The sequence below is a fragment of the Protobothrops mucrosquamatus genome, unplaced genomic scaffold, assembly GCF_001527695.2.
Source record: "Protobothrops mucrosquamatus isolate PMUCROS unplaced genomic scaffold, P.Mucros_1.0 scaffold3027, whole genome shotgun sequence".
Lineage (NCBI taxonomy): Eukaryota > Metazoa > Chordata > Lepidosauria > Squamata > Viperidae > Protobothrops > Protobothrops mucrosquamatus.
This window is the reverse complement of record NW_015389042.1, coordinates 78,591-103,485: the sequence shown is the minus strand read 5'-3', so window position 1 is coordinate 103,485 and position 24,895 is coordinate 78,591. Positions and strand designations below refer to the sequence as shown.

At 37.1% G+C, this 24,895-nt stretch overlaps 3 protein-coding genes across 4 annotated transcripts in view; 2 read left to right on the top strand and 1 right to left on the bottom strand.

Moving 5' to 3' along the window:
- RPAIN (RPA interacting protein) overlaps window positions 1–10,671 on the top strand; it is a 10,953-nt gene extending 282 nt beyond the window's left edge. The window contains exons 2-7 of the mRNA XM_015826270.1: window positions 2,995–3,180; window positions 4,855–4,909; window positions 5,529–5,643; window positions 7,032–7,095; window positions 7,858–7,992; window positions 8,799–10,671. Coding sequence (XP_015681756.1) covers window positions 2,995–3,180; window positions 4,855–4,909; window positions 5,529–5,643; window positions 7,032–7,095; window positions 7,858–7,992; window positions 8,799–8,828 — 585 coding nt within the window. The 3' untranslated portion in view covers window positions 8,829–10,671. The remainder of the gene's footprint in view (window positions 1–2,994; window positions 3,181–4,854; window positions 4,910–5,528; window positions 5,644–7,031; window positions 7,096–7,857; window positions 7,993–8,798) is intronic.
- Window positions 10,672–11,078: 407 nt separating this feature from the next.
- Window positions 11,079–15,029, bottom strand: MIS12 (MIS12 kinetochore complex component). 2 transcript variants are annotated; one of them, XM_015826276.1, is made up of 2 exons: window positions 14,914–15,029; window positions 11,079–11,732 (listed from the first exon to the last, which is right to left on the bottom strand). In XM_015826276.1, exon 2 carries the CDS (start codon window positions 11,718–11,720, stop codon window positions 11,106–11,108), a length of 615 nt encoding a protein of 204 aa, XP_015681762.1. In that variant the 5' UTR covers window positions 11,721–11,732; window positions 14,914–15,029; the 3' UTR covers window positions 11,079–11,105. The 2 variants fall into 2 exon arrangements, with proteins under 2 accessions (XP_015681762.1, XP_015681763.1); XM_015826277.2 differs by lacking the exon at window positions 14,914–15,029 and adding an exon at window positions 13,893–14,172.
- Window positions 15,030–15,222: 193 nt separating this feature from the next.
- On the top strand, window positions 15,223–23,977 carry DERL2 (derlin 2). Its single transcript, XM_015826269.1, has 7 exons — window positions 15,223–15,412; window positions 16,616–16,681; window positions 17,507–17,580; window positions 19,348–19,441; window positions 21,171–21,366; window positions 22,191–22,281; window positions 23,443–23,977. Exons 1-7 carry the CDS (start codon window positions 15,320–15,322, stop codon window positions 23,546–23,548), a joined length of 720 nt encoding a protein of 239 aa, XP_015681755.1. The 5' UTR covers window positions 15,223–15,319; the 3' UTR covers window positions 23,549–23,977.
- Window positions 23,978–24,895: the final 918 nt, after the last annotated feature.

Sequence of the window (24,895 nt, the reverse complement as noted above, 5' to 3'; positions counted from 1 at the left end):
TTTGGTTGGGCTGTTTGCTGTTGGCTTCTTTGGCAGTTTCTTGATTGGGGTATTGTTTACTTGGTTGTTGGTCTGATGTTAACCTTGGAGTTATGCTGATCTGGGTGCTGATTGCTGGTGGATTGGTGCTTGGGTCTTTTTGTTCCCTTTTGGGCTGGGTGATTGTCTATTTTGCTTAGTCTATAGATGTTAATGTCTATGTGTCTATTGATGGCTAATTTGTCAGAATGCCAGGCTTCTAGAAATTCCCTGGTGTTTTTTGGATTTGGCTTGGTCTAGGATGGTCACATTTTCCCAATTGAAACAATGGTTAAACCTGTCTATCTGTAGTGAAATTAAGGGAATTTTCATAATGTTTTTTGACCACTAGTTGCTGTTCATGGATGTGTTCTGCCAGTCTTCTGCCTGTTTGTCCTACATAGTGGTTGTTGCAGCCCTTACATTGTATGTTGTAGATGAGTCCTGTTTTTTTCTTCTGGGCTTGCTGGGTCTTTTGGTTTGCTTAGGATGTTTTGAAGGGCTTTGGCTGGCTTGTTGCTATGCTGATTCCATGTGGTTGTAGTAGTCTATTTGCGGTTTCTGAGATATTCTTGATGTGTGGCAGTGTAATTCTTTTTAGGATTTGTGTTGATTGTGCTGTATTGGGTTGAGTGGTCAGGGACGTTTTGATGAAGTTGCTTGGATATCCATTTTGTAACTCCAAGGTTAACATCAGACCAACAATCAAGTAAACAATATCCCAATCAAAAACTGTCAAAGAGCCAACAGTAAACAGCCCAACCAAAGAACCTGTAAGACACACACACACACACCCAACAGGACAAGCCACCAGAAAATAAACTGACAGGAAATTTCACTTCTTATTAGCACTGATGATGTTACCTAGTTTGGGTAATGCAACGTCTGCAAGAAAACAAGCAAGCTCAGAGAACACCAAGGACCCCTCATTTCAAATTGGGGCTAGCATGAATCTTGTATTCGTCTCTGTCGCAAAAATGAATAGGAGGGAACTACTGGGTTCAGCTCTTGCTCTAAAGGGGCAGAAAGCCACTATAGCTAGGAAATCCTTTGCATAAATCCATCTTGTGCGTCTTTTTATTCACTCAGCTTTTATAATGCGCAACTGCAGGGGACTGACAGTACAGTTGCATCCATTTCTGGATCAGAGACATTGCTCACAATAATTTATTCCTTGGTTACCTTGCATTTGAATTGTACTGGAATGAGCTGTACCTGATGCTGCCCTTGAAAATCATTCAGAAGCTCTAGTTGGTCCAAAACACAATAGGACAAATAGATATGAGTGCATCTTAGCCAGTGTAATACACCATTTTGAAGCTGCATTAGCTCCCAGTGCAATTTAAGGAGCTGGTTGGCTTACAAAGCCCAAGGCTGACTGCTTTTGGGACTCCTTATCTCAATTTATTTCTACCTGTATAGGATAGACATGCTCTGGATTCCTTCTATTAATGTTATTTGATGGGACCTAGAAGGTGTGGGTTTTCTCTCATAGCATCTGCCCTGTAGAACAGTACACCCTGAGATATGAATGGCCATCGCCCTGCCAATCTTTTGTTGGGTGCTAAAAACCCGGCTCTTCTCTCAGGCATTGTGGCAAGACATTAGGCGAGCCCGTTTTTAGGGAATTATCTGTGTAGGTCAAAATAGTCTCAGGAATTATGTGCTTTAATTGTTTTAATGTTTGTTTTTAAAATGGATGTTAATGATGGAGCAGTCATATAAAATTAAAATGACTTTATGTGCAGTCACTTTATTTGTTTCATTTTATAATCGAGAGTTTTGTGATCAATAGGTAGAAGTGTTATTTATTTACAGAACGTATAGTACTGTTGGCATATATACAGGTAGTCCTTGACTTACAACCATTCATTTAGTGACCATTTGAAGTTACAATGGCACTGAAAACAAGCGACTTATCATTTTTCACACTTAGAACTGTTGCAGTCTCCCTGTGGTGATGTGATCAAAGTTTGGACTCTTGGCCACTGGCATGTAATTATGACGGTTGCAGTTTCCTGGGGGATCAAGTGATCACTCTTTGCTACTTTCTGACAAGCAAAGTCAATGAGGAAGCCAGATTCACTTAACGTGTTATTACTTAACTGCAGTGATTCCCGTAACAACTATAGCAAGAACGGTCGTAAAATGGGGTAAACCTCACTTAACTGTCTTGCACAGCAATAGGAATTTTGGGCTCAATTGTGTTTGTAAGTCGAGGATTATCTGGTAGTGCTGCTCAAAGTGCAGAACTAAGAGAAATAAGTTGAATCGGTTATTATCCTTCAAGCCCTGATTCCATTCTCAGTGAAATCCAGAGGTTGCTAAGCCTTCTGGGTTTTGAGCATACTTCAGTAAATTGCATACTGGTTTAAACTAATTAGTTATGTGCAATAAAGGCAAAATGACTGTTTGCGTCCCAGTTCCAGGTTTTAAATAATCTAATTAGATAATATTACATGAATTTTGCTTTCTTATTCACTGTAATATAAATACAATTTTATACACATATAGAGACAAGCATGTAGAATAGTATATAATTCTTTATCTCCTTGCTTTGTTTTTTGCCACCTCTTCTCTGATGAAATATACAGGTAGCCTTTGACTTAGAACCACAATTGAGCCTAAAATTTCTACAGCTAAGCAGGACGTTTGTTAAATGAATCACTGCAGTTATTAGTAACACAGTTGTTGTCCATGTTGACCCTGGGACACTGCAACCATCCTAAATACATGCCATTGCCAAGCATCTATGTTTTGGTCACATGACTATGGGGATGCTGTCTTGTGTGAAAAAGTTATTAAATCACTTTTTTTTCGGTGCTGTTATAATTTTGAATGGTCACCAAATGAATGAGCTACTTGTAGGAAACTTGAAACAAGGTTTTTTTTTTATTTCCAGAAAAGGCTTTTGGGGGGGGGGGGGCTATCTAGAAATAACTGCTGATACGAAATTATTTTTTTTTCTCCCTTTAGCGCTGTGTAGAGAGACTGAAAAGTAGTCGGGCCAAGTTGCTAGAAAGATATCGTCAAGTGGGAGAAAATGGAGCTTGCAGATCAAATAAAGCCTTGCTGGTACAGGAGGTGATGGAAGTTGAGTGGAAAGCTTTGCAGTCTGTGGATTCTCAGCTACCCTCTCTGAGAAAGCAGGACTCTTCCCAGGTTAGTGCCGTATGAAGAAGTTGTGGGTGTGTTTGTTAGGACATAAGACTGGTGTCCCATGTTCTTAAAGCAGTTTCTCAACTTTAGCAACTTCGAGTGTGGACTTCAACTCCCAGAATTCTTCAGCTAGCCGTGCTGGCTAAGAAATTCTGGGAGGTGAAGTCTACAGATCTTCAACTGTCAAAGCCAAGAAACACTGCCTTAAAGGGATCAAATAGTCTTTTCTGATGTCATCATGCAATGGTCCTAGGGCCAAAAGGTAGGCAGAAAATCTCACAAGATGGTATTATCGCAATTGCAAATCTGGGCCAAGTCTTTTGAGATATGTCCAATTTAAAAGTTTATTTTTATTTCACATCAGCTTGAAATGGAGGTTTAGGACTGGAAAGAATGTCCTATTCTTGCTTTAAAAGCAATTCATCTAAATATGTTTTACATGTTACATGTTTTCTTATTAAGCAAAAAGTATATACTTTTATACTTACTTGTGGAAAGTACCTTTGCATATCAGGCTTTTAAAGCAATTTATAAAACAATTTCAAGATAGTTTGAAAAAATAAGCAGTGGGACGTGAGTAGAAACGCAATTTACTTTTAATATGTTGTACTTTGTTTTATTTATTTTTACTATAATTTCTTTGCTGTGAGTTGCTCAGTCATTGAGAATTAGGCAGCATGTAAATTTAATAAATTATGTATAATTTTGAAAAGCCAAGAAAAAATACTAAATTTTGAAGCAGTCATAAATTAGATGGGTGGGGGAAATGAATGCTCAATTGGTGCTATGGAGAAAGCATGACATCTTGAATTCCTTATAAGAAAAGCTGTGTTAAAAACATACTTACTTTTTTTTTTTTTTTTAAAAAAAGCAACGTACCATTCTACCATAGTCAGAATGCATTGTCCCAATAAGAATTATGGGCTTGACCTAAAAGTATACCTTAGAGCAGTGGTGGCGAACCTTTTAGAGACCGAGTGCCCAAACTGCAACCCAAAACCCACTTATGCATCGTCGGGTGCCGGGTGGGTGTGGCCCATTGGATGGGTGTGGCCCATTGGATGGGTGTGGCCCATTGGGTGGGCCTGGCTGTGGTGGTAACAGCAGACTGGGTGGGACAAAAAGTTCAATCAATCAATTCCAACTTTGCAAGATCTTTTTTTTTCCCCGCGAGAAGTTGAAATTGACTGATTGATTGAACCTTTTTTTTTTTTGTACACGGCGGCGGTGGCCTAAAGCGAAAAGGTTTTATAAAACCCAGCTGAAGGCTTAGGACTGGGGCGACGGCGCGCGTGCCCACAAAGAGGGCTCTGAGTGCCGCCTCTGGCACCCATGCCATAGGTTCGCCACCACTGCCTTAGAGGAGGCCAAAATACCTTCCAGCTTCTTGAATGATGGACCTGATGTGATAAAGCTAAGAAAGAAAGCAGGGGAAAGATTTTTACTAGAACTCATTGTGGGGTTCTGAGAATCTTTGGTAGAGAGAGCCTAATAAGTATGTACCATGTGCTTGGATTGGTGGAGGGGTCCTGGGCAAACATTTGTTTCCAGTCTTCATTTTGGAGACAGTATGTATGAAATGCAAGCACCCTAAGTGTCTCTCTCTCACACACATATACCATTTCCCTTCCTTAAATATTATGACCAGAACACTTAACTGAGTGCTTTTCTCTTTAGATGCTTGAAGAACTGGCTGTATTGGATGAAATCCATCAGGAACTGATCTTGCAAGGTATCCAAGCTTATTTTTCATAACTGCTGCTTTAATTAATGTTTTTACTAAAGCACAGTGCATAATGGACCTTGGCAAATTTGAAAAAAGCCAAGCAGGGTCATCTAGGAGTTTACTAGGGGATCTCAGGGCTATGGGCCCTTCAGCAGTGCATGCTTGTAAACTATACTGATAAAAATGTACCTGAATTAGAATGTGATGATGGAAAGGTGTGATCAACTCAAGATTAGATTCAATCCTATTCCTAGAAACTAAGTCAATGACTTTGTAGCCGCTCTATCTTAGTTCAACCTCCCTCACAGTGTTATTGCAAAGTAAAGAAATGGACCGCTGCACGAAGCACTACGAAAAAGTGGAATAGGAAGTTAACAAATGTATTTATTTTTATTCTACCTTTGTTATTTTTATAAATAACTCCAGGTGATCAGCATACCTAATGCCCCTTCCTCTTTTCCCCAATACAACAACCTGTGAGATGGGTTGGGCGGGGTCATATTAATCAGAAAGTGGATCAAAATCCAGTTTCTAAGCCAGGAATTTTCAGCTCCATGGAGTCACTAGGAATTGAACTCAGTCTGAAAGAGATTTAACCAATTAACAGCAATGCTCTCTTTTGTAGAACAGCTGGCCATAGAGGAATATGAGCAAAGCCTGAAGTTTGATGAGGACTGCCTTAATGCAATGCTTGATGGCTTAGATGTAGAACAGCATATCATCTGTCCTGTTTGCAGAAGGTGAAGTAGTGATTGGCTTGAGAAACCTCTTGCCAAATTGTAAAATCTCTGCCTGGTACCAGGCCACATGATTATTTATTTACTTATTTATTTAAATCCTACCTTATTATTTTTAGAAATAACTCAAGGTGGAGAATGTCTATGGAGATTCTCAGTCATCCAGGTCATGATTGTCCCTTTTTCAAAAGGCAAATGGACTTTGTTTTTCCTCAAAGACGTTTCGCTTCTCATCCAAAAAGCTTCTTCAGCCATCCAAGAAGCTTCTTCAGTTAGAACTGAAAAAGCTTCTTGGATGAGAAGTGAAATGTCTTCAAGGGAAAACAAAATCCAGTTGCCTTTTGAAAAAGCACCTTTGGGTCAAGGTGGAGAACATATGTAATACTCTTTGCTATTTTCCCCACAACACCCTGAGAAGTGTGTTGAGCTGAGAGTGACCAGCTACCTTTTGTTACTAGAATCGGACTAAAACAATCTCCTGGTTTCCTAAACCAACACCTTAACCACTACTACAAAGCTGGACTGTTGTGTCAGATGCAGGTTCAGCTTCATTTTGCTGTACTATAATGCGAGTTCTTTTTATGAAGACATTTTCCTTCTTCCATCTTCAGAGATAAGTGGAGACCAAAAATTTGGTTTTTCCTTACTTGCATCCTGAAGTAAGGTTAATTTTCTTAACCAGTGGAATTTATAGTATAATGTGGCAGTGTGGAGGGCTCCATATTCAGGATTCCAGAAAGTGCCTCCCATTCTTCCACCTTTCTGATTTTCCTTGTCATGCTGTTCAGTAACTGGTTCATAGCTTAAATAAATAACTTCCATTTCTGCAGATTATGTTCTCTCCCTCTTACTGACCTCTGTTTTGCACATGTTGCTCGACTAGGGAAAGTTTTTGTTCTTAGTTTTATATCCCATAGTTGATTTCAACATCTGGAAATCCCAATTTCTCAGCTGTTGTGACTTGTGAATAGGCTACTATGTGTTAAAAGCTATGCCTTTGCTAGACATCAGAACCCACCTAGAGAAAACTGGCTAGACTGATAGCAACTCAGAATTCTTCTAACATACCTGGTTTATTACTATGGGAAAGAAATGCTTTCTTCAGTCATTTGACCCTCCTCCTTGTAGACTTTAGTAACAATTCATGGCATGTTTTAGTCACTCAATTTCTGCAGAAGATATACATTTGACCCTAAAATTGTTTTAAGGCTTCTAGTTTTAAATAATCAGCTTTTCAAGGTAGTACAGTAGCAGAATGCTCTTCTGATTTAGTTTATCAGTTGATGGGTTTTTTACTTCCTTTCTCACTTGATCTTCATGTGTGAAGGCTTTGAGGGCAATCTAGATAAATTACTTTTCACTTTCATCGTTGCGATTCTCTTTGCATCTAGGAACAATCTCAGTGTGATGAGTAACATGGTTGCATGCCAATGTGGACTCTGCATCAATAGCCTGGTAAGCAAATGTTAAGGAATTTCTGGGCAGCAACTCCATTGCTGGGCAGCAGCTTTACACCATTCTGCTGGGGCTTCCTGGGATGGCTAAGACTTCCAGTGGTGGTTGAAGCTTTGCACAGTGGCTCAGGGGCTTCTTGCAGCCCTCAAGTCACAGCACACCAGGAAACCTGAGTCGCAACATGGCAAGCGTTCCAGGGCCGCACAACTCTGCAGGGTAGCCAAAATGACAGAGATGGAAGGGGATAGGCATTTGGGGGGAATTGAAAGGGAGGAAGTCCCTTGCTTTGGAAGGACCAAGGCTCAGGGTTGGAAGTGACCAAGCCCGGAATGGCTTGGATTGGGGTGGGTCCTTGACTAATGACTGGTGGCATTCATTTAACAAATGCTGTTGCTAAGCGATGTGGTTGCACTTTATGTCTGCATTGCTTCGCATGGAAATTCCAGTCCCAGTTGGGGTTAGAGATGGAGGACTACCGGTAAGATAAAAACAGAGGTTTCATGTAAGAGATTAAGGTATTGCCTTCATGCCCTACTTGTGAACTTTCCATAGCATCTGGATCGCCATAGCAGAGAGCAAAATGCTTAATTAGATAGACCTTCAGCTTTATTGAGAGCTGTCCTTAGAAAAAGTATGAATGCAAGTTGGCACCTGATTTAAAACATCCTGTACTCTCTTCATGTGAGGGAAGGGAATCAGGGCAAATTGGCAACTGGACAAGCAACAGCTTGACTCATCCAAACTTGATTGTTCTCTTTTAAGGGGATGACTGAGGAAAAGCTCCAGTTGCTCTTAGAAGAAGGTCTGATGGAACATAGCCAACATTGTCAGCACTGTCCTGAATTCACCGTAACTAATATGATGGAAGGAGAAACTAATCTTCTTATGAGCTGTCAGGTAAGAATCCCAATTCAGTCAGAATATTCACTGACAATTCACTCCAATAATTCCCCCCCCAAAGCATTTTTACCACTAAAATCAGAAGCATTGTTTCTAATATACAATGTTGTGAATCCAGTGCCAAGGTTCACCCTCTTGAAAAGTAAAGATGTCCTTGAGCTGAGCTCAAATATCCATGGCTGCATCCATGCAGCTTTCTGGGTTCACCCCTTCCATCCTCTGGGATTTTTTTTTTATCGTAACCCTAACCCTGAAACTTTCAACAGTTCCACCCTTCAAGTTCTAAAGGACAAGCCTGGAATCATCATATGGTTACTTTTTTGTCATCTTTTTATTCTATTTAAAGACATTGGCTAAAAGTAAAGGGTTTTTTTAAAAAAAAATTGGAACACAAATCAGAATAGCTAGCTTAACTTTTCTGTAGAGCACGGGTAGTCAACCTTGGCTCTTTTATGACTCGTGGACTTCAATTCCCAGAATTCCTGAGCCAGCTAAGCTGGCTCAGGAATTCTGGGAATTGAAGTCCACGAGTCATAAAAGAGCCAAGGTTGACTACCCCTGCTGTAGAGTATCCCAGTTTTGCTACAAGAATGTTTTCCTTCCTAACCATTAGAGGGAGAAAAACCCTCTAGAGAGAGGTGCCATAGTTTTCCAAACTTAGAAGATGGAAGATATGTTTAAAAAGTTACATAATGTTGCTCAGTGGGAAAGCCATATCTATATTAAAATACACACCAGCACTTTGTTAATGAATAAGGACTGTATTTAAGAAACAATAACTTGCATTTATTTTTTGGTTCTAGGCTTGCGATTCCTGGACAGTGATTTTTTAATTCCATCTGCATAACATTCTGCAGTATTGTAGAAAGGCATTGCTGTTGACTCCCCCTTCTTCTTTAGACGGGTGTTTATGTATATAATGTTCACAATGTATAGAAATACAAAAGGTGTTCCTTATTTTTTTTAATTTAACTGGATCTATGCTATTTTTTCTAAAGCATCCTGCTTGAATAAACACTCTCCTTTTATGATAAGAGCTGGGTATTATAGATTTGGAGACTTTTTTGGTTGCAGCACTTTTTTGTACAAATTCTTGGAAATGTTGATCCAAATTGCATGTACTTTCATAAAGGGTTAAAGGACTTGCCATGTGTGAAGCACCTATTTTGCAAAGAATATCTTCTAGATTCCAACTGGTGACATTTTTGCTTAAAGGAGGTCAGATAACAGAAGGGGATGGTTATATTTCATTCTTGGACATGTCTAAAGGCCAGGACCAACAATTGTACAATTAGTTGGGCCAACATACCGGTCACCAACTTTGAATTCCTATTAGTGGAAACAACACTGGCTAGTGGCCTGGTTGATTACATAAAGTAGCATAATGCATGTCATCTTTTTAATAATATCTGGAAATAAAGCTGTACTTTCATGGAGTGCTTTCCTCCCAAATATGCTGCTGAAATTCAGAGCTATGATTAAAAGGGGGAGGTCAAATTACCCCTCTCAATAACTAGAAAGTCTCTGGTAGCCCCAATGTATTTTAGAGGAAAGACACTACCCCTTATTCCACAAAAGGGTTTTTAGCCTGGCCTCCTTTTGTCCCAAAGAATGCTGCCTATTGGTAAGCAATGGCATAAAGATCCACTGAAAATGGAAATACAGATTTCTGTTGCATGCTGGTTTTCTGGAGTTCTATGGGAAAACTGTTCATTGGTAGTTTCCGTTTCAGAAAATCCCAGAATTTGGGTTTAGGGAAGTCCTTGATGTATAAGTTGGTGCATTACTGACGCATGTTTATTTATTTTGAGAGCCACCTTAGCAAAGAGATTGGATAGTATAGGAAAAATTCATATAAAATACTGTATTATTTAAACACTGACAAGCTGGGATAGAGGGACAAGAATATACCATCAGGTATATTACTATTTCCCACATTTTGAAGGAAAAGTTCTTTGAAATCAAGTAATTGAAATTACCTTATGATAGTATCTGATCCAGATAAAAGATCATTTTGTAGTTCCTTCTATCTTCTTAAAAATAGCCTGACATTGATGCTGTACTCCCACCAAAATGTGTAATATAAATTAGGTACTTCCATTTGCATTTCCCCCCATGCTAGCTTTAAAAGATCAAATTCAAGTCAGATGCAAAACAGTGGCTCATATGGATAAGTTGGTCTATTCACATTACATACTTGTGTAATGTATCCCTGAACGCACAGTATAACATATTTGCACTAATACACCAAATGTATTCATTCCTGCCAATACTAATTCTGATTAGCGTTATATGCTGCATTTAAAATCAGTGTAATTTTTTCTGTTGGACTTTGTAAAAAAAAAAAAAAGCTGGTTTATTATACGCAGTCGTACTGTTGACTAGAGCTAGTTTTAAGCAGCATGTATTGGTTCAGACAGTTCCATTACTATCTGTTTTGAATCACCAAAAGATCAGTGTGATTCCCCTTTCTCTTATCCTTCTGCCAACAAATGAAAAAGTTTTTTTTCCTTCAAATAGTATTTTGTGTATAAATAAGTAGCTAGGTGGGTACTGTTCATTAATATTCTCATTATTTTAATTATTTTTTTTACTTTCTGCATTGTTGACCAACTTGAGTTTTGTTAATTGGAAAGGCAGGATATAATTTAAGAAATAAACTACCTCTAAAGCTGTTAACTTTGTGATGTTTTCTGTTACTTGAAATCCAGATGCAAAACTACCTATTGCTTCTTTTCAAACATTAAACTACTATAAGATTCTTCATTTTCTCTTATGCTATAATCCATTGTACAGTCAGGACACAAAATTAAATTGGTGCCCTTTATAAAGATTTGAGCAGAACCTGCAGAATCATTTTAGCAATTTCAATTATTAAGGGCTTAAAATGGGATCCTAGCTTGACTTTACTTCCACTTGCCATGTAGTTTTCCCACAACTATGGCCGTACTCCTTAAAGCAAAAGACATTAATCAAGAGCTTTAAACTTCATTCCTTTCCTTACTGTTTGCAAATTATGCAGATAAATCATGACAAACCTCTTGAAAATACCTCTGAAGGGGGAAAAAAAAGAAAATGGATTGAAATGTGTTTATTACATTGCTGTACAGTCACTTTCTCAGTCTGTTCATTTTCTCCTCTACCTCCTGCACAATATTATGCAGTTTAGCAGCCGTTTTTGTCAAGGCAGCAAAGCTTTCTTTAAGGTTTCCAGTCCCTTCATTTCTGCCTATATTGTCAAGACCATCAAACCATTGTAGAATCCCTTCAAGGTGCCCCTGGACAATCTTTTGCTCTTCCAGTTCTGCTTGTAGAGCTTGCTCAGCACACATTTCAGCTTTAAGTTCTCTTTCGAGCTGGCTGATTTCATTCTCCAGCTCTTGAAACTGTTTTGCTGTGTAGCAGAATTCCTCTTGGAGTTTATCTTCTGGAAGACAAACGTTCTTGGGGATGCTCAAAACTGTGCTTAAAAGAGGTTCTTCCATCTTAGTGAACAGATTATCGAAGCGCTCCTTCATGAAAGTAAAGAATTTTTCTGTGCTCCTCCGGATTAAAGTAGGTGTAAGACTAGGACAGATGTTCTCTAGTTTATTCAATATAACTTTCTCCACTACCAGCATTATATGAGAAAGATGATCTTGAAAAGCAAAATATATCCGCAACATGAATGTTTGAGGGGTAAAACCAAAAAATTGGGCTTCGTATACCATTGGATTTATTGACATCTTGAGAAATACCTGAAAAGAACATTGTTTTAAAATAATCAGTCTTTAGTAAGTTAATTGGACTGGGTTTCATACATTGTGCTAAATTGTCAGCCCTTTGAGGTAGTCCAGACAAGAAGCACCAACCATGAGGTTACTGTAAGGTTACCATAAGAAAGTACATCTCTTCTCCCCTTGCCTTTATGTTCCAAGAAACTAAGGAGGGTCCCTTCTGAGATTTTTGCTACACTATTACTTCTGTGAGCTAAGGTGCCTCTTATCTAGTCTGCTAGATAAGAGGCAGTTGCCTAGTCTGCTGCTGCCTTGTCTTGTTTTTTTTAGGACATTCTCACAGATAATATACCTGTACATAGAGAAGTCTACAAAGAATCTTAGGGCTGGAAAGGACCTCAGAGGTCTTCTAGTCCAACCCCTGCCCAAGGCAGGAGACCTTATATCATCCTGGTCAAAGAATTGTCCAGTCTATTTTTGAAAACCTCCAGTGATGGACCACCCACAATTCCAGGGGGCAAGCTATTCTATTGATTAATTGTTCTCACTGTCAGAAATTTCTGCTTGCTTCTAGGCTGGATCTCTAATAAGCTTCCACCCATAACGTCTTGTTACATTTGGTGCTTTGGAGAATACGTCAGTCCTCTCTTCTCTGTGAGAGCCTCTCAAGTACTAGAAGACAGCTGTCATGTCCCCACTAATTCTTCTCTTTGATAGGCTAAACATACCATTAACCAAGCCATAGTAAAACGTGGTTAGGTGAATATATCACAAAAGTTGGATTCATACCACTTGTTGAAATAAAATGGTCTAGCACAGAGCATGATTACTATTAGAACTGATAAACTATTCCAAGTATTTGGGCATATGATCATATATGTAACTTCTTTAAAAGAAAAAGAAAAATGATACTTGCAAAAGTAGGAGGAAATTTTGAAAACAACAACCCAGTCTTATGGACAGGAAAAGAGGCAGGTGGCCATACAATGAGTGGCCATACAAATCAAATAAATCATTCAGTAGATATCCAATCCCATTGGATAAAAAAATATATATATTCAAAATTGATACTTGTAAAATAAAAATGCCTATGCAACTTGATAGCTAAATAAAATTCTGAATACTAATTCCACATTATTGAAATGGTTATTAAATGGACTGATTTATTACAGGAGAATGTGCTTGCAACTGAGCAGTACTATATTACTAGAGAATGTATCAGACATTTAAAAACTAGCTATTTTTAAAGAATTCAAATATTCAAGATTTACAGAAATCAGGCAACCCGCTTTTCTGAAGAAACTTGATAGAAAACATTGCATTGGGCAGCTGTTGGATGATGGGAATTTTATATACATAGGAACTTGCAAACCTTGCGTTTTTGAATTTTAAATAAATTCCGATGCCAAACTTGTTAAGCCCCAGAATTCTTTCTAATTAAAGGGCTCTAAACACTTATTACTGAATTTGGATACTTTTTTCTGAACAATACAGCAGTTCTCAATAGTGAAAAATTACCTCTGAATTTTTTTTGCCAAAGAATCCATTTTTATGAGAGAACTTAGCATTTGGAACAATAATGAAAAAGTCATCAATAAGAACTGATGAAAGCTATAATAAAAGCATCAGCGTACTGTGCTTATTAGTCATAATTGAAATATACTTCCAAATGGAAAGTAGTGAAAAATGAATGTAACGTTTTCTTATACAAATCTATACAAAGTAATTTTTGACAAATATGACCGAAGTTCAGTAAGTTCCAAAAGCAGAACTGTCAGAAGCAGTTTCTCCTTTCCAGATAAACAGCTATAAAATATAAATAATAAACCTATACACATTTACCTCAGAGCAATTCCTGTTAAATTTATTAGGACTTCTTTTCAAAAAGATATGTGCTTGGTTGGCTTTTAAAAACAGGAATGTTATACAATTAACAGAAAATTGAATAAGATCATCTGGTAGGTTTCCAAATGCTTTCACACTGATAAGGATATCCCCTATCAATATATAATAAATAAAAACAATATACCAATTGTTTAACTATGTCAAAACTCCACCCCAAAATATGAACAGATTATTTTGTTTGGCAACCAAACATGAATGGACCAGAATTTCAGAATTTAGTTCTATTTTAGATTTATGTGCTGGTATAAACAAGCAAGAATTTTATCTTGTACAAACCTTCCAGTGCTGAAGAAGGACAATAATGTGACCGGCTCAATCCTGTAAAATGCCAGGACAGCAATTTCCCTTTAAGTGATCCCTGATTGTTCTTCTGTTTATCATCCTCTCATAGAAAACTTGTTGGTTGTTGTCATTTCATTCTTGATCAGACAAGTCCATTCTTCCCGATTCCCCATCTTTACATTTTTGGACCCATCGATGTACAGTACTCACGTCAATACAGTCATCCCCATAAACTGCCTGCATTCGGCGATGAATTTCAATTGGAGGGACTCCTTTGGCCGTCAAAAACTCAATCACGGCACGTTGCTTAAAGCGTATTGCCGAGTACTCAGTGCAGGCTTCCATTTCACGAGCAATAGCAACCCAACCTTTTCTCTCTCATCAACTTCTCGCCAACTGAAGCGAAAAAAGAGATGCTAAAAAAACAGGTCAGAGGTTCTAGAGTTAACACTGGGGCCCTTACTTTCCTGTCAATCCCAACAGTGGGCAGCACAAGCTTATTTAACGCCTCAAAAACAAAGAGAATGCAGTGTTGGGCCTGAGCCGGAGAAGCCCGAATTAGGATCCGAATTCGAATTCACACCAGTCCCTCTTCCTTCAGCTCCAGCTGCCTCATAGAACTGAAGCCAGACCTACATTTATCTATTATTTCTAAGGTGCGCATACATTTTAAGCCATAGACACCCACCTCCTGGTGAGATATATAAATTTAACAAATAAATGTAACATCACTGAAAGCTGCCCTCCCAATGCCATTTCCCCTTTTAACGGGGGCGGGAAAGCACTTCTGGAATATTACACCTGTGAAATAGTTTGCCTTCCTTTCTTGATTTCCGTTTAATATCCAAAAATTATCTAAGGTTTTACGGTCACTGGCCACGTACTTCGCCGTTTTCTTTGTGCTTTTTGTATCGCATTAATATAGTCCTTTTTTGCTCCATTTTGCTCTATTTTATTATCGTCTTATGCTTTAGTTTAAAAGGCTACATTTTTTAGGTCTGGAGCTCCAACTTACCTCAAAACTTCTCCGTCCCCGGGTAGGATTCAAGCTATGCTCAAAGATATTTCACCGAATTGAAATTCACTTTTCCCGCCTCTTTGGTCTCGCTTGTCGTTCCGAACGGCTTCCCTCTCACCCGCCCCTTTCCACAGCTAACCACAGAGATGGGGAAGACTAGAGCTACCGAAGACTACACTTCCGGTAGTCGTCACGACTCTTCAGCACACCGAATCAGCTTTGATTGGGTTCAACAAGTAGACGGAGGGAGGGAGGTGGACGGCGCAGATTGGCTGAGGGGAGAAAAAAAAAGGAAGAATGGAAATGGCAGATTGGCTAGTCAGCTAATGGCTTTGGGGATATGATTGGCCGACATCGAGGAGATACTGTGAGCTGAGGAAGAGCTTTAGGCGGCAGCGCCAAGATGGCGTATCAGACTTTCCGGCAGGAATACCTGCAGATACCTCCTGTCACACGGGCCTACACTACCGCCTGCGTCCTCACCACCGCTGCTGTGGTGAGTGGGGGAGAAGGGTGGGCGTCCCGTGGTCGCTCTGTGGTAGAATAAGCAGTCGTTCGAGGGGAATCCGCAGAGCCTCTCCTTTGACATACTCTACCTTGGCTATTGGGCAGATGTTTTATTTCTAGATTTGGTCGTGATGAACTCTTTTTTCCCCTCTCTGATTCTAATAATTAAATTTATATGCCACCCATCTCAGTATCCGAAGTGACTATGCGCGGCATAGAAACTTTGTGCAGCTTAAGTTTTGAAGAAAGGTTATATCTATGGCATTGAATGTAAACAATCTTTCCACTCCTGGTGACCCATCCGCTAAGAACCGATATTGGATCAGGCCATGAAGAGTTAGGATCCCTCAGACTGATTTACCGTATGGTTGTAAAAATTAAAATGAGGCTGAAAAGAGAATTAAGCGAAAATTGTGTAAAATAGAATCTGGAACCCAGTCCATATATAATCAAAATATTTATTATTCCACTGAACAGTAAATGTAGTCTGAGAAACCATCTTCCAATCTACTTGCCTGCAACATAACTAAAGTATCACATAGCTGTCCTATCATTTGCTAATATTACTGTAGACATTTTTCTGGTATAAACATAAGTAAACTCACAGCTTAGAATATGGTACAAAACAAAATAGATGAAAATATTAGATCTTGGATATTGAAGGTATATAGATTTTTAGAGCAGTGACTTTTGGGATAGTATGCACATAAGAAAAGCACTCTTAGCATGTTTTTCTCAGTGGCCAAGCAAATACTTGAAAAGCAGGACAGTAGCTTTCCTTTTTGCTACAAGTGTAACATTAAGTTTGTATGTACAGATATTTATTACAAATTTTATCCTATTTTTTAAAATGTATCTTAAAAAGTGGTCTTTGCTATATCCTATTGTACTCCTATTATTTTTTTGCTTAGAATTCTGAAAGAGAATAAATGGTCCAATAAGAGGGTTCATCTTTATGGAGGGAAAGAGATGGTATTTTGATTTGTGTTTTAAAAAACCCCAGCAGGTTCTACCTGGTTAGTATTGGATGAAATCAGATGACTGTTTATGCATGAAGATAGATTGGTTATGGACTAGATTACATTAGGTCATCACGGAACTCCAAATTCAATAATATAACCTGCCTAATGGTGGATTCATAAATTACAGTGTTGTATAATTATGCCTTCCTTTGTATTTTCTTTTTTTTTAGCAATTAGAATTAATCACACCTTTTCAACTGTACTTCAATCCAGAATTGATATTTAAAAATTTTCAAGTAAGTGCTTCTTTGTATATCAGTTTTTCATAAAGGCAAGTAGCATAATTCAGTTTTCCCAAATCAGAATTGCTGGTATTTTTAACAAGTGGAATCAAGTAAATAATCTCCCTCCCACATTGTATGGTGTTTTGCTCAAGTTGTAAATGAAATTCTTGAGATTTATGGTGGAACCCTCTAATAGCTACAAGCTTTATTCCTAATAATATTACATGTTGATTCTGCTACAAAATATGATTACTCTGTAATACAATGAGCTACAGCTGGTTTTGCTGTGATTCTTATTGGACTGCAAACTTTAATTAAGCTAGTTAGGTTTTGCCATTCATTCAGGCAATATTGATAACATTGATTTTTTAGCCATAACTAATTATAAAGTTTGATAATTAGTGCTAATAAATGCAGCATCTTACAATAATATTCTGTATGAGACCTTATTTTTAAATATACATATTTAGGTCTTCTCATACACAATCTTTGCTTTAAGCAGAAGCAGTGTTACTTCTGGATACAAAGTACATTTACATCATTTGAGAGTTTTTTTTTATTTAGCAATAGCAATAACACTTATATGCTGCTCCACAGTGCTTTACAGCATTCTCTGGGCAGTTTACAACATCAGCATATTGCCCCCAACAATCTGGTCCTCATTTTACCAACCTTGGAAGGATGAAAGGCTGAGTAACCTTGAGCCAGTGAGGATTGAACTGGCAGTAGGTAGAGTTAGCCTGCAACACTGCATTCTAACCACTATGCCACCCTCAAGCAAACAAGCATTTGTTTAAATGTAATTTATTAATTTCTCATTCCTCATATCTCTTGCAGGTATGGAGGTTGGTTACAAACTACCTTTTCTTTGGGCCAGTTGGATTCAATTTTTTATTTAATATGATATTCTTGTATCTTTTGCTTATCTTCTGTGTGGAAGCTTACATATGGTTGCATATATAAGACCTTTTAGAGAACTACCCCAATGAAAGTTAGTTGAATCTTCTAGTTTTATTTTATTTATTTAATATACTGCCATAATTTACATCAGGGGTGTCAAACTGCAGGCCGGATGCGTCACACCAAAACCGCGCCCACCCCATTGCCAGCAATGGGAAAAAAGTAATGATACATCGCGACACGTCATGTGACACCGCGAGTTTGACATCCGTGATTTACATGGACTCTAGGTGGTGTAACAACAACTTTAGAAGCAAATAAGTAATTTAAGGGGATGACACTAGCTGCAATTCCTTCTTTGAAAAAATATTATAAGCCACATGTTTATCCTGTTTTGCTGAATTTTAAGGGTAATCACCATTTGTTTTCATATGTCAGCAGTGCTAGCTCCTAATTTGTTTATGGGAAAATCAAGCTTTGCTTAGAGTCAAGATAGCCCAAAAAAATTCTGTCGTAATATTAATTTGGCCATTCCTTGGTATCTCATGAGGTACAGATTATCTTTGGAAGTGAGGATATGAGAGGAAAACCCTACTTTGTCGTAGTATCCAAACTTTCAAGACACTCCCCCCCAATACAGAGGCTTTATTACAGAGGGAGGTTTTAGTTACTTAAGTATTTTCTCATTATAGCTCTCCTGAAGCAGGTAATACCAACTGAAATTGGTGAGGATACTCACCAAATAGTTTTTTACATTTATAATATTTTTTTATAAAATCACCTGGAGAATGAGTCTTCAAATCCTGTCTTATCCATGAAAACCAGCAGGGTGACCTTAGGCCAATCACACACTCTCAGCCCAACTCACTTTACAGGGTTGTTGTGTGGAAAATAGGGAAAGAGTATTAGGTGTGTTCACTGCCTTGAGTTATTTGTAAAAAATAAAAGTGGGATATAAATAAAAATAGCTTTGAAGCATTGGATGTTGAATCAAGAATATTCCTTTAGTTGTTTGGTTGCTACATGCTAGACATGTGTTATTGCTGACTATATAATTTTTAACAAAACGTTTAAGATGAACGTGAGGACTTATTTTGAATACATGTTATTGATGTTGATTTCTCCAGATCCATTTTCTTTGTAGAAGGAATATATTTACACATCTGAGCCAAATAATGTATTTGTTTATAAAATGTATATAGCTGCCCATTTTAAATATATAACCTTAGTGCCTAAAAATAATCCATGGAAAAACAACTCATATCACAAGTATAAAACAAAATTATAATAACCATAACCCAACAGAGAATATGAACATTGTGATTTGTTCTTGCTGCATCTGTGAGATCTGCACTGATAATCTCCAAGTGTAAAAGTCTGAATTACAAAAATATGATTTTTGGCAGCAAATCAATACAAAATTAGATCTGTAATGATAGGAGGCAGATCCTTTACATTGGTTGTAACTTGGTTACTACCTTAGATTTTTGGATTTATGGGCCGAAAGTCCCTGATGTATCCCAATTTTATGGCATAGAAGTTTTAATATCAGTATTGACCTTTTTTCCAAAAAGATCTGATAAAATAATTGACTCTGTGTAATTAACAATAGACTTCAATTATTTCAGTTCTAAAAGCTAAAATAAGACTAAAGGTGTACCTACTTAAAATCCATTTCTTCCACCTCTGAATCTGAAGCTAAAACACAGTACAGTTTCATTTTCTTGTAAAAATAAAATATGTGTCTACATCAAGTATTTTCCTGAACTGGTAATCAGATATCGCTATTGTCGAATGCTTGAGGAAGGATCATTTCGTGGCCGGACAGCAGACTTTGTATTTATGTTCCTTTTTGGTGGACTCTTAATGACTGTATCCTTTTATTGTTGGATTTTATATATAAGATCTGGGATAAGACAAAATAATTATAATTGTTTTCCAACTATTTTGGGGATAGCTCTTTAATAATGGATATGTCTTCTAGGAAGGCAATTAAACAATTTTTTTTCAGAAATGTATACTTTGTGAAAGAATTCTAGGTTCTTATTTTGATGGAAAGCTCCAATTCATGCAGTGCCGTTATGATATTCACTAGGCCTGATCAGGGAAAATTATTTATAAAAATAACCATTTTTTAAAAAGAAAATATTTCCTTGGTTTGATTTGGAACTGGCTGGGCCTTAACTTTCTAAAGAGTCTCAAATGTACCGCTTCACAAAGATTTTCAGAACTGTGGAAAATTTTGTTAGGTGGTACTTTCAAACAAGATCATTTCTTAAAAATATCTTAGAATTTGAGAACTTCTCTGAAGAGCAGAGGTAATCTAAGATTATTTAATTTCAAAATACATATTTACTTGCACGAGAAAAATACTGGTAGTGAAAAACTTCAGACGTTCAGAACAAGGTCCAATTCTGACCTACTGCAATAACTTTTATTTCCTTTCCTCAGGTCAGTGTGCAAGTGTCTCTATTTTTATCTTCACAATCAACTAATGATGATAATTATGCTAAGAATATAAGATCAGCCCCAGATCACTTTGCATAATTTCTTTGTGAAATGGGAAGTGAAACCTAGGCTTATGCTGAGTCACACTAGGGCTGTATATTTATGTACATTACGTGGCAACCACTCTCCAGGTGAAGGGACTTTGCCAGTTTACTCTCAGATACAGGTAGTCTTTGACTTACAACAGTTCATTTAGTAACTGTTTGAAGTTACAACGGCACTGAAAAAAGTGACTTGTGACCATTTTTCACATGACTGTTGCAGCATCTCTGTGGTCATATGATCAAAATTTGGATGCTTGGCAACTGACTCATATTTATGACAGTTGCAGTGTCCTGGGGTTATGTGATCATTTTTTCCAACCTTCTAACAAGCAAAGTCAATGGGGAAGCTAGATTCACTTAACAACTGTGTTACTAACTTAACAACTGCAGTGATTCACTTAACAACTGGCAAGAAAGTTTGTTAAATGATGCCAAGCTTGGTTAATGATTGTCTCAGTTACCAACATAAATTTTGGGCTCAATTGTGGTCATAAGTCAAGGACTATCTGTACTAAAAACTAAAACTCTTTTTTACAGTATTCATGTGTTTGATTATGCCATGCAAGTGCAGAAATCCTATCATAGTGGCTATTTTCCCTCTTCCAGTATATCTTTTTTCTGGAGAATTAGCAAGTTCAGGTCTGTGCAGCTTTGCAAAGATTTCACTCAGTTGAGGCATTGCATCAGTCTCAGTTTAAAAAGTTTCATTATGATTAGACAAAAATGGTTTGCAATCTGGCCTCAAATCTGTACCACAGGTTGAAGTAGATCTGCTTCAGGAAACCTGTCCTGCTAAGGATTTTCCACAGTGTGTAAATTAAGCAATAAACCTTTCCGTTGTGGGGGTTCTTTTTTTCTAAGATTTGGAATGTTACTTTAGGGTTTAAATCTGATTTACCTTTTGGTTCTTCCTCATTCCTAATGTGCCACTAGACACTGAATTACCAAAATAAATATGTATGCAGGATTATTACTTTCTGCTAATTATTTTTAATTTTTTTCTTTGATAAGAGTACAGTGACTTTTTCTTTAACCATTATTCCCGTCAGCTTTTTGGCTTGTTTGTCAATTTGGTTTTTTTAGGGCAGGCATTTACGATAATGCTAGTGTATGTCTGGAGCCGCAGAAATCCTTTTGTTCGCATGAATTTCTTTGGGCTTCTCATCTTTCAGGCCCCATTTCTTCCATGGGTCCTCATGGGATTTTCACTTTTATTGGGAAACTCCATTATAGTAGATCTTCTAGGTAAGATGATTCTGTCAGTAAATGAACTATAATAAAATCCTTGTCTTGTTGACCTGCCTTATCCCTTAAATGTAGTTATCTGCTTTTCTGATTGTGTATACTAAAACTGAGATTTGAAGGGCATTTTTAATACAAAGTTACAATTATGCAATACATTGATAGTCCCTGAGGAATCCCAGCATAATTACAGCAGCCATGATTACACTCTTAGAAGATGTGACGAGCCAGATCATTCTGGAGGAGGACTATCTATGTAGTTACTAAAAGTCATCTTTAACTTGATGGCACATAATAAAAAAAATAATCCTTGGTAGCAGCCTCTTTTAATCATTATGAGGGAATACAGATTTGATTACCTAGCTTAATAATGGGAATTATATATACTTCACAGAACGTAAAATGCAGAATTCATAAAAGCACTACTGTGCTGCTTGTTGTCTTACAGTTTACGTATGAAAAAAGAGGCCAAGAAAAGCAATTCTACATATAAAAATCTTATAGGAACAGCTTGCAAAATGTAACCTGAGGTGCTTCTTCTAAAAATAAATGAACTGATGGTGTGAAAAACTATTAAATGTTTTAAATTTTAAAGCAGCAGGAGTAGATTTTGCTGTCCACCTAAATATTCACACAATTGGAAAAGGAAACTAACTTGTTTAGAATTCCTAAGAAACAATCTTTTCAAGCCTCAGGTAGTCTTTTATGAAACAGGCTTTTAAAATGCCTTCTCCAGACTGGAGTGATTAATGTTGGGTAGTTGGATGCTTTTTAGACTTTTATAATAAAACAATGTTGTATTTCAATATTTCCCCCCTCTTCTCTAGGCATTGCTGTGGGTCATATATATTTCTTCTTGGAAGATGTCTTTCCAAATCAGCCTGGGGGAGGAAGGCTTCTAAAAACTCCATATATATTGTAAGTGCTTTCTATTATTTTTTATTTTATTTTTTTATTTAAATCATTTATATAGCTGCCCATCTTATAGGCAACTCTGGGCAGCTCCCAATCAAAAAATGCTTTCTTTTGTGAAGGGTATTGACTGAGAGGGAAGAGACAGAATAAACTGTACCCAAACTAATGCAAAAACAGTTGTATTCAGCAAGAGAATTCCAAATGGACAAAGATGGAATTTAATTCACATTGAATTCTGGATTACTGTCTTAATCTCCCAGATTTCTCCACTGTTTTCCAAGCATGGCTTAGTTGATCGTACCTAAGAGGTGTATAATTAAATGGAATTTCCAGAGGAAGTCTATTTTGATATTAGAACACATGTTTCACTTGATGAATGTCCTGAATTCAAATCCATCATGTATAGATAGAGCTGGGAATAATATCTAAAGCACTGTAAGTTAGCAAAATACTGATCTAAATGGATTGGTTGCCTGGCTCAATATACAGTGTCAGATAATTGCTGTGGAGAATATTTGTCTACAAGTACTGTTTGTTGGATTTATAAAAGCATCTGACTGGTTACTTACAGAACAGGTAGTTGAAATAGGTGGATACTTTTTGGGCTCAGACCTTTTCATATGTCATTTACCATGCTAGACTGAACCATATCATCTTAGAAAAGTCTAGTAGGTTTTAAATCCGGTTAGAATTCAGTTTATATCTACACAAAGGAATAATCAGTGATAACTGATTAACTTGATAAATATCAATAATAACAAGAGCTAAAAAAAAATCACCCTATCCTACTTTGCTGCTTGGGCTTGATGAAAGCTGTATTTGGTATGTCTGGAGAATATCAGATTGGGGAAAGCTGTAATACGGTCACAAGAAATTAATTTAGAAGCAGCATTTAAAAGAAACTTTTTAACAAATTGAGAAATACACAATATATGCAGTTCAGAACTGTGGGAACTAATGGTTCTTCCTAAGCAAAATATACATACATTACTAATTCTGGCCACCTGCTCTTCTTTCCAATTACCCTTGAGGCAAAGGAGAAAAGAACATGTTGGCAGAAATTATGGAGCTTTGAATGTTTCCCTTCTGTTAGTAATGTATGTACAATTTTCTATTTCTGTTGACTTGAGCATTAAATATATATATATATATATTGTTTAACAGGAAGCTAATATTTGATACTCCAGAAGAAGATCCCAATTACAATCCATTGCCTGAAGAAAGGCCAGGAGGTTTTGCATGGGGAGAAGGTCAGCGCCTAGGAGGCTGAGATCCAGCAAATATCTTTGACGAGAGACTAGGCAAGCAAACCACTCTGGAGAATGGTTCTGTTCTCTTGCATAAAGGAAGTTTTGAGAACGCTGAATATGCAAAACATTTTTTCAAAAATGAAAAACAAATCTGATCAAAAGACATTTTGCAAAAAAAACTGACTTCAAACCCTCTTGGAGACTTTTACATTGATTTGTTTAGAAATGAATGATCCAAGCCAAGGAAAACTGGAAATGCACATTCTTGTGTTCTTCAGTTCATGTGTAAAAAGAAATATTTGTAAGGCCCTTTTAGTTTTATTTCATACAGGACTGGGTAACTACAGAAGATGAATAAAACTGTTTATTTTATTTTTCCTTTTTCATTACATAATTAAACAGGCAAGCTTACTTGACTTGCTGGCTATGGCAACGGTGCCTGTGAAGCAAACTACAACTGAAGAGCCTCTTTTTTTTCTCAGAAGATTTGGGCAGATTTTATATGCTAAATTATGTTGAAGTCTTTGTGTTTACCAAAACCAGTTTACAATTATGTTTGCAGTGTAACCTCCAATGGTGGCTAGGGACCAAGGCCGCTGGTTGATAAGGTTTCATATGTAAATTGTAAAATTGGTTAGCTATAAGGTACAGTCCATCTTTCTTACATACAGTGTTATATATTCTCTTAAAAGCAGATTTCTCATGTGGAGTTTGGGATTAGAGTCAATGTAGATACTCTTAGATTCTATATAAGTTTGACTTTTATATCTTCAATTCCATTGGCATCTTTACTATTTTTCTATTTTATGGAACATGANTAAATTGTAAAATTGGTTAGCTATAAGGTACAGTCCATCTTTCTTACATACAGTGTTATATATTCTCTTAAAAGCAGATTTCTCATGTGGAGTTTGGGATTAGAGTCAATGTAGATACTCTTAGATTCTATATAAGTTTGACTTTTATATCTTCAATTCCATTGGCATCTTTACTATTTTTCTATTTTATGGAACATGATTTGTCTTCCTTTATTGCTACTTTGAAAGGGAACTTCTAAGAAACTAAGAAATAATACTGTTTCATACAAATGTCATGACAGACAGCACTGGAAGAATGAAAGTTCTAAGCTATAATTTCCTCAAAATATCTGTTATGAAAGACCAGTTCTCTTCAGGGCTTTATTTAGTCTTTTGTGTGGGAGAATTACCTTCCCAGTTTCACACTTACATTGCTGCATAGTGGCCTTAGCATCCCACAAAATAAAAGACAGCTGGAATCCCAAAATCATAAAAGTTTGTGACATCTTAAGATTATTGTATCCAAGGTCTTGGCTAATTAAAAAAATGTGAGAATTCAGGAGTTGAGCT

Bases quoted from the DNA above. Each gene is read 5' to 3' on its own strand.
- MIS12 (XM_015826276.1), bottom strand. From the start codon at position 11,720: ATGTCAATAAATCCAATGGTATACGAAGCCCAATTTTTTGGTTTTACC.
- DERL2 (XM_015826269.1), top strand. From the start codon at position 15,320: ATGGCGTATCAGACTTTCCGGCAGGAATACCTGCAGATACCTCCTGTC. The intron at 19,442-21,170 runs GTATCCTTTTAT...TATTCCCGTCAG, and splicing joins TTGGTGGACTCTTAATGACT to CTTTTTGGCTTGTTTGTCAA. The intron at 21,367-22,190 runs GTAAGATGATTC...CCTCTTCTCTAG, and splicing joins CATTATAGTAGATCTTCTAG to GCATTGCTGTGGGTCATATA.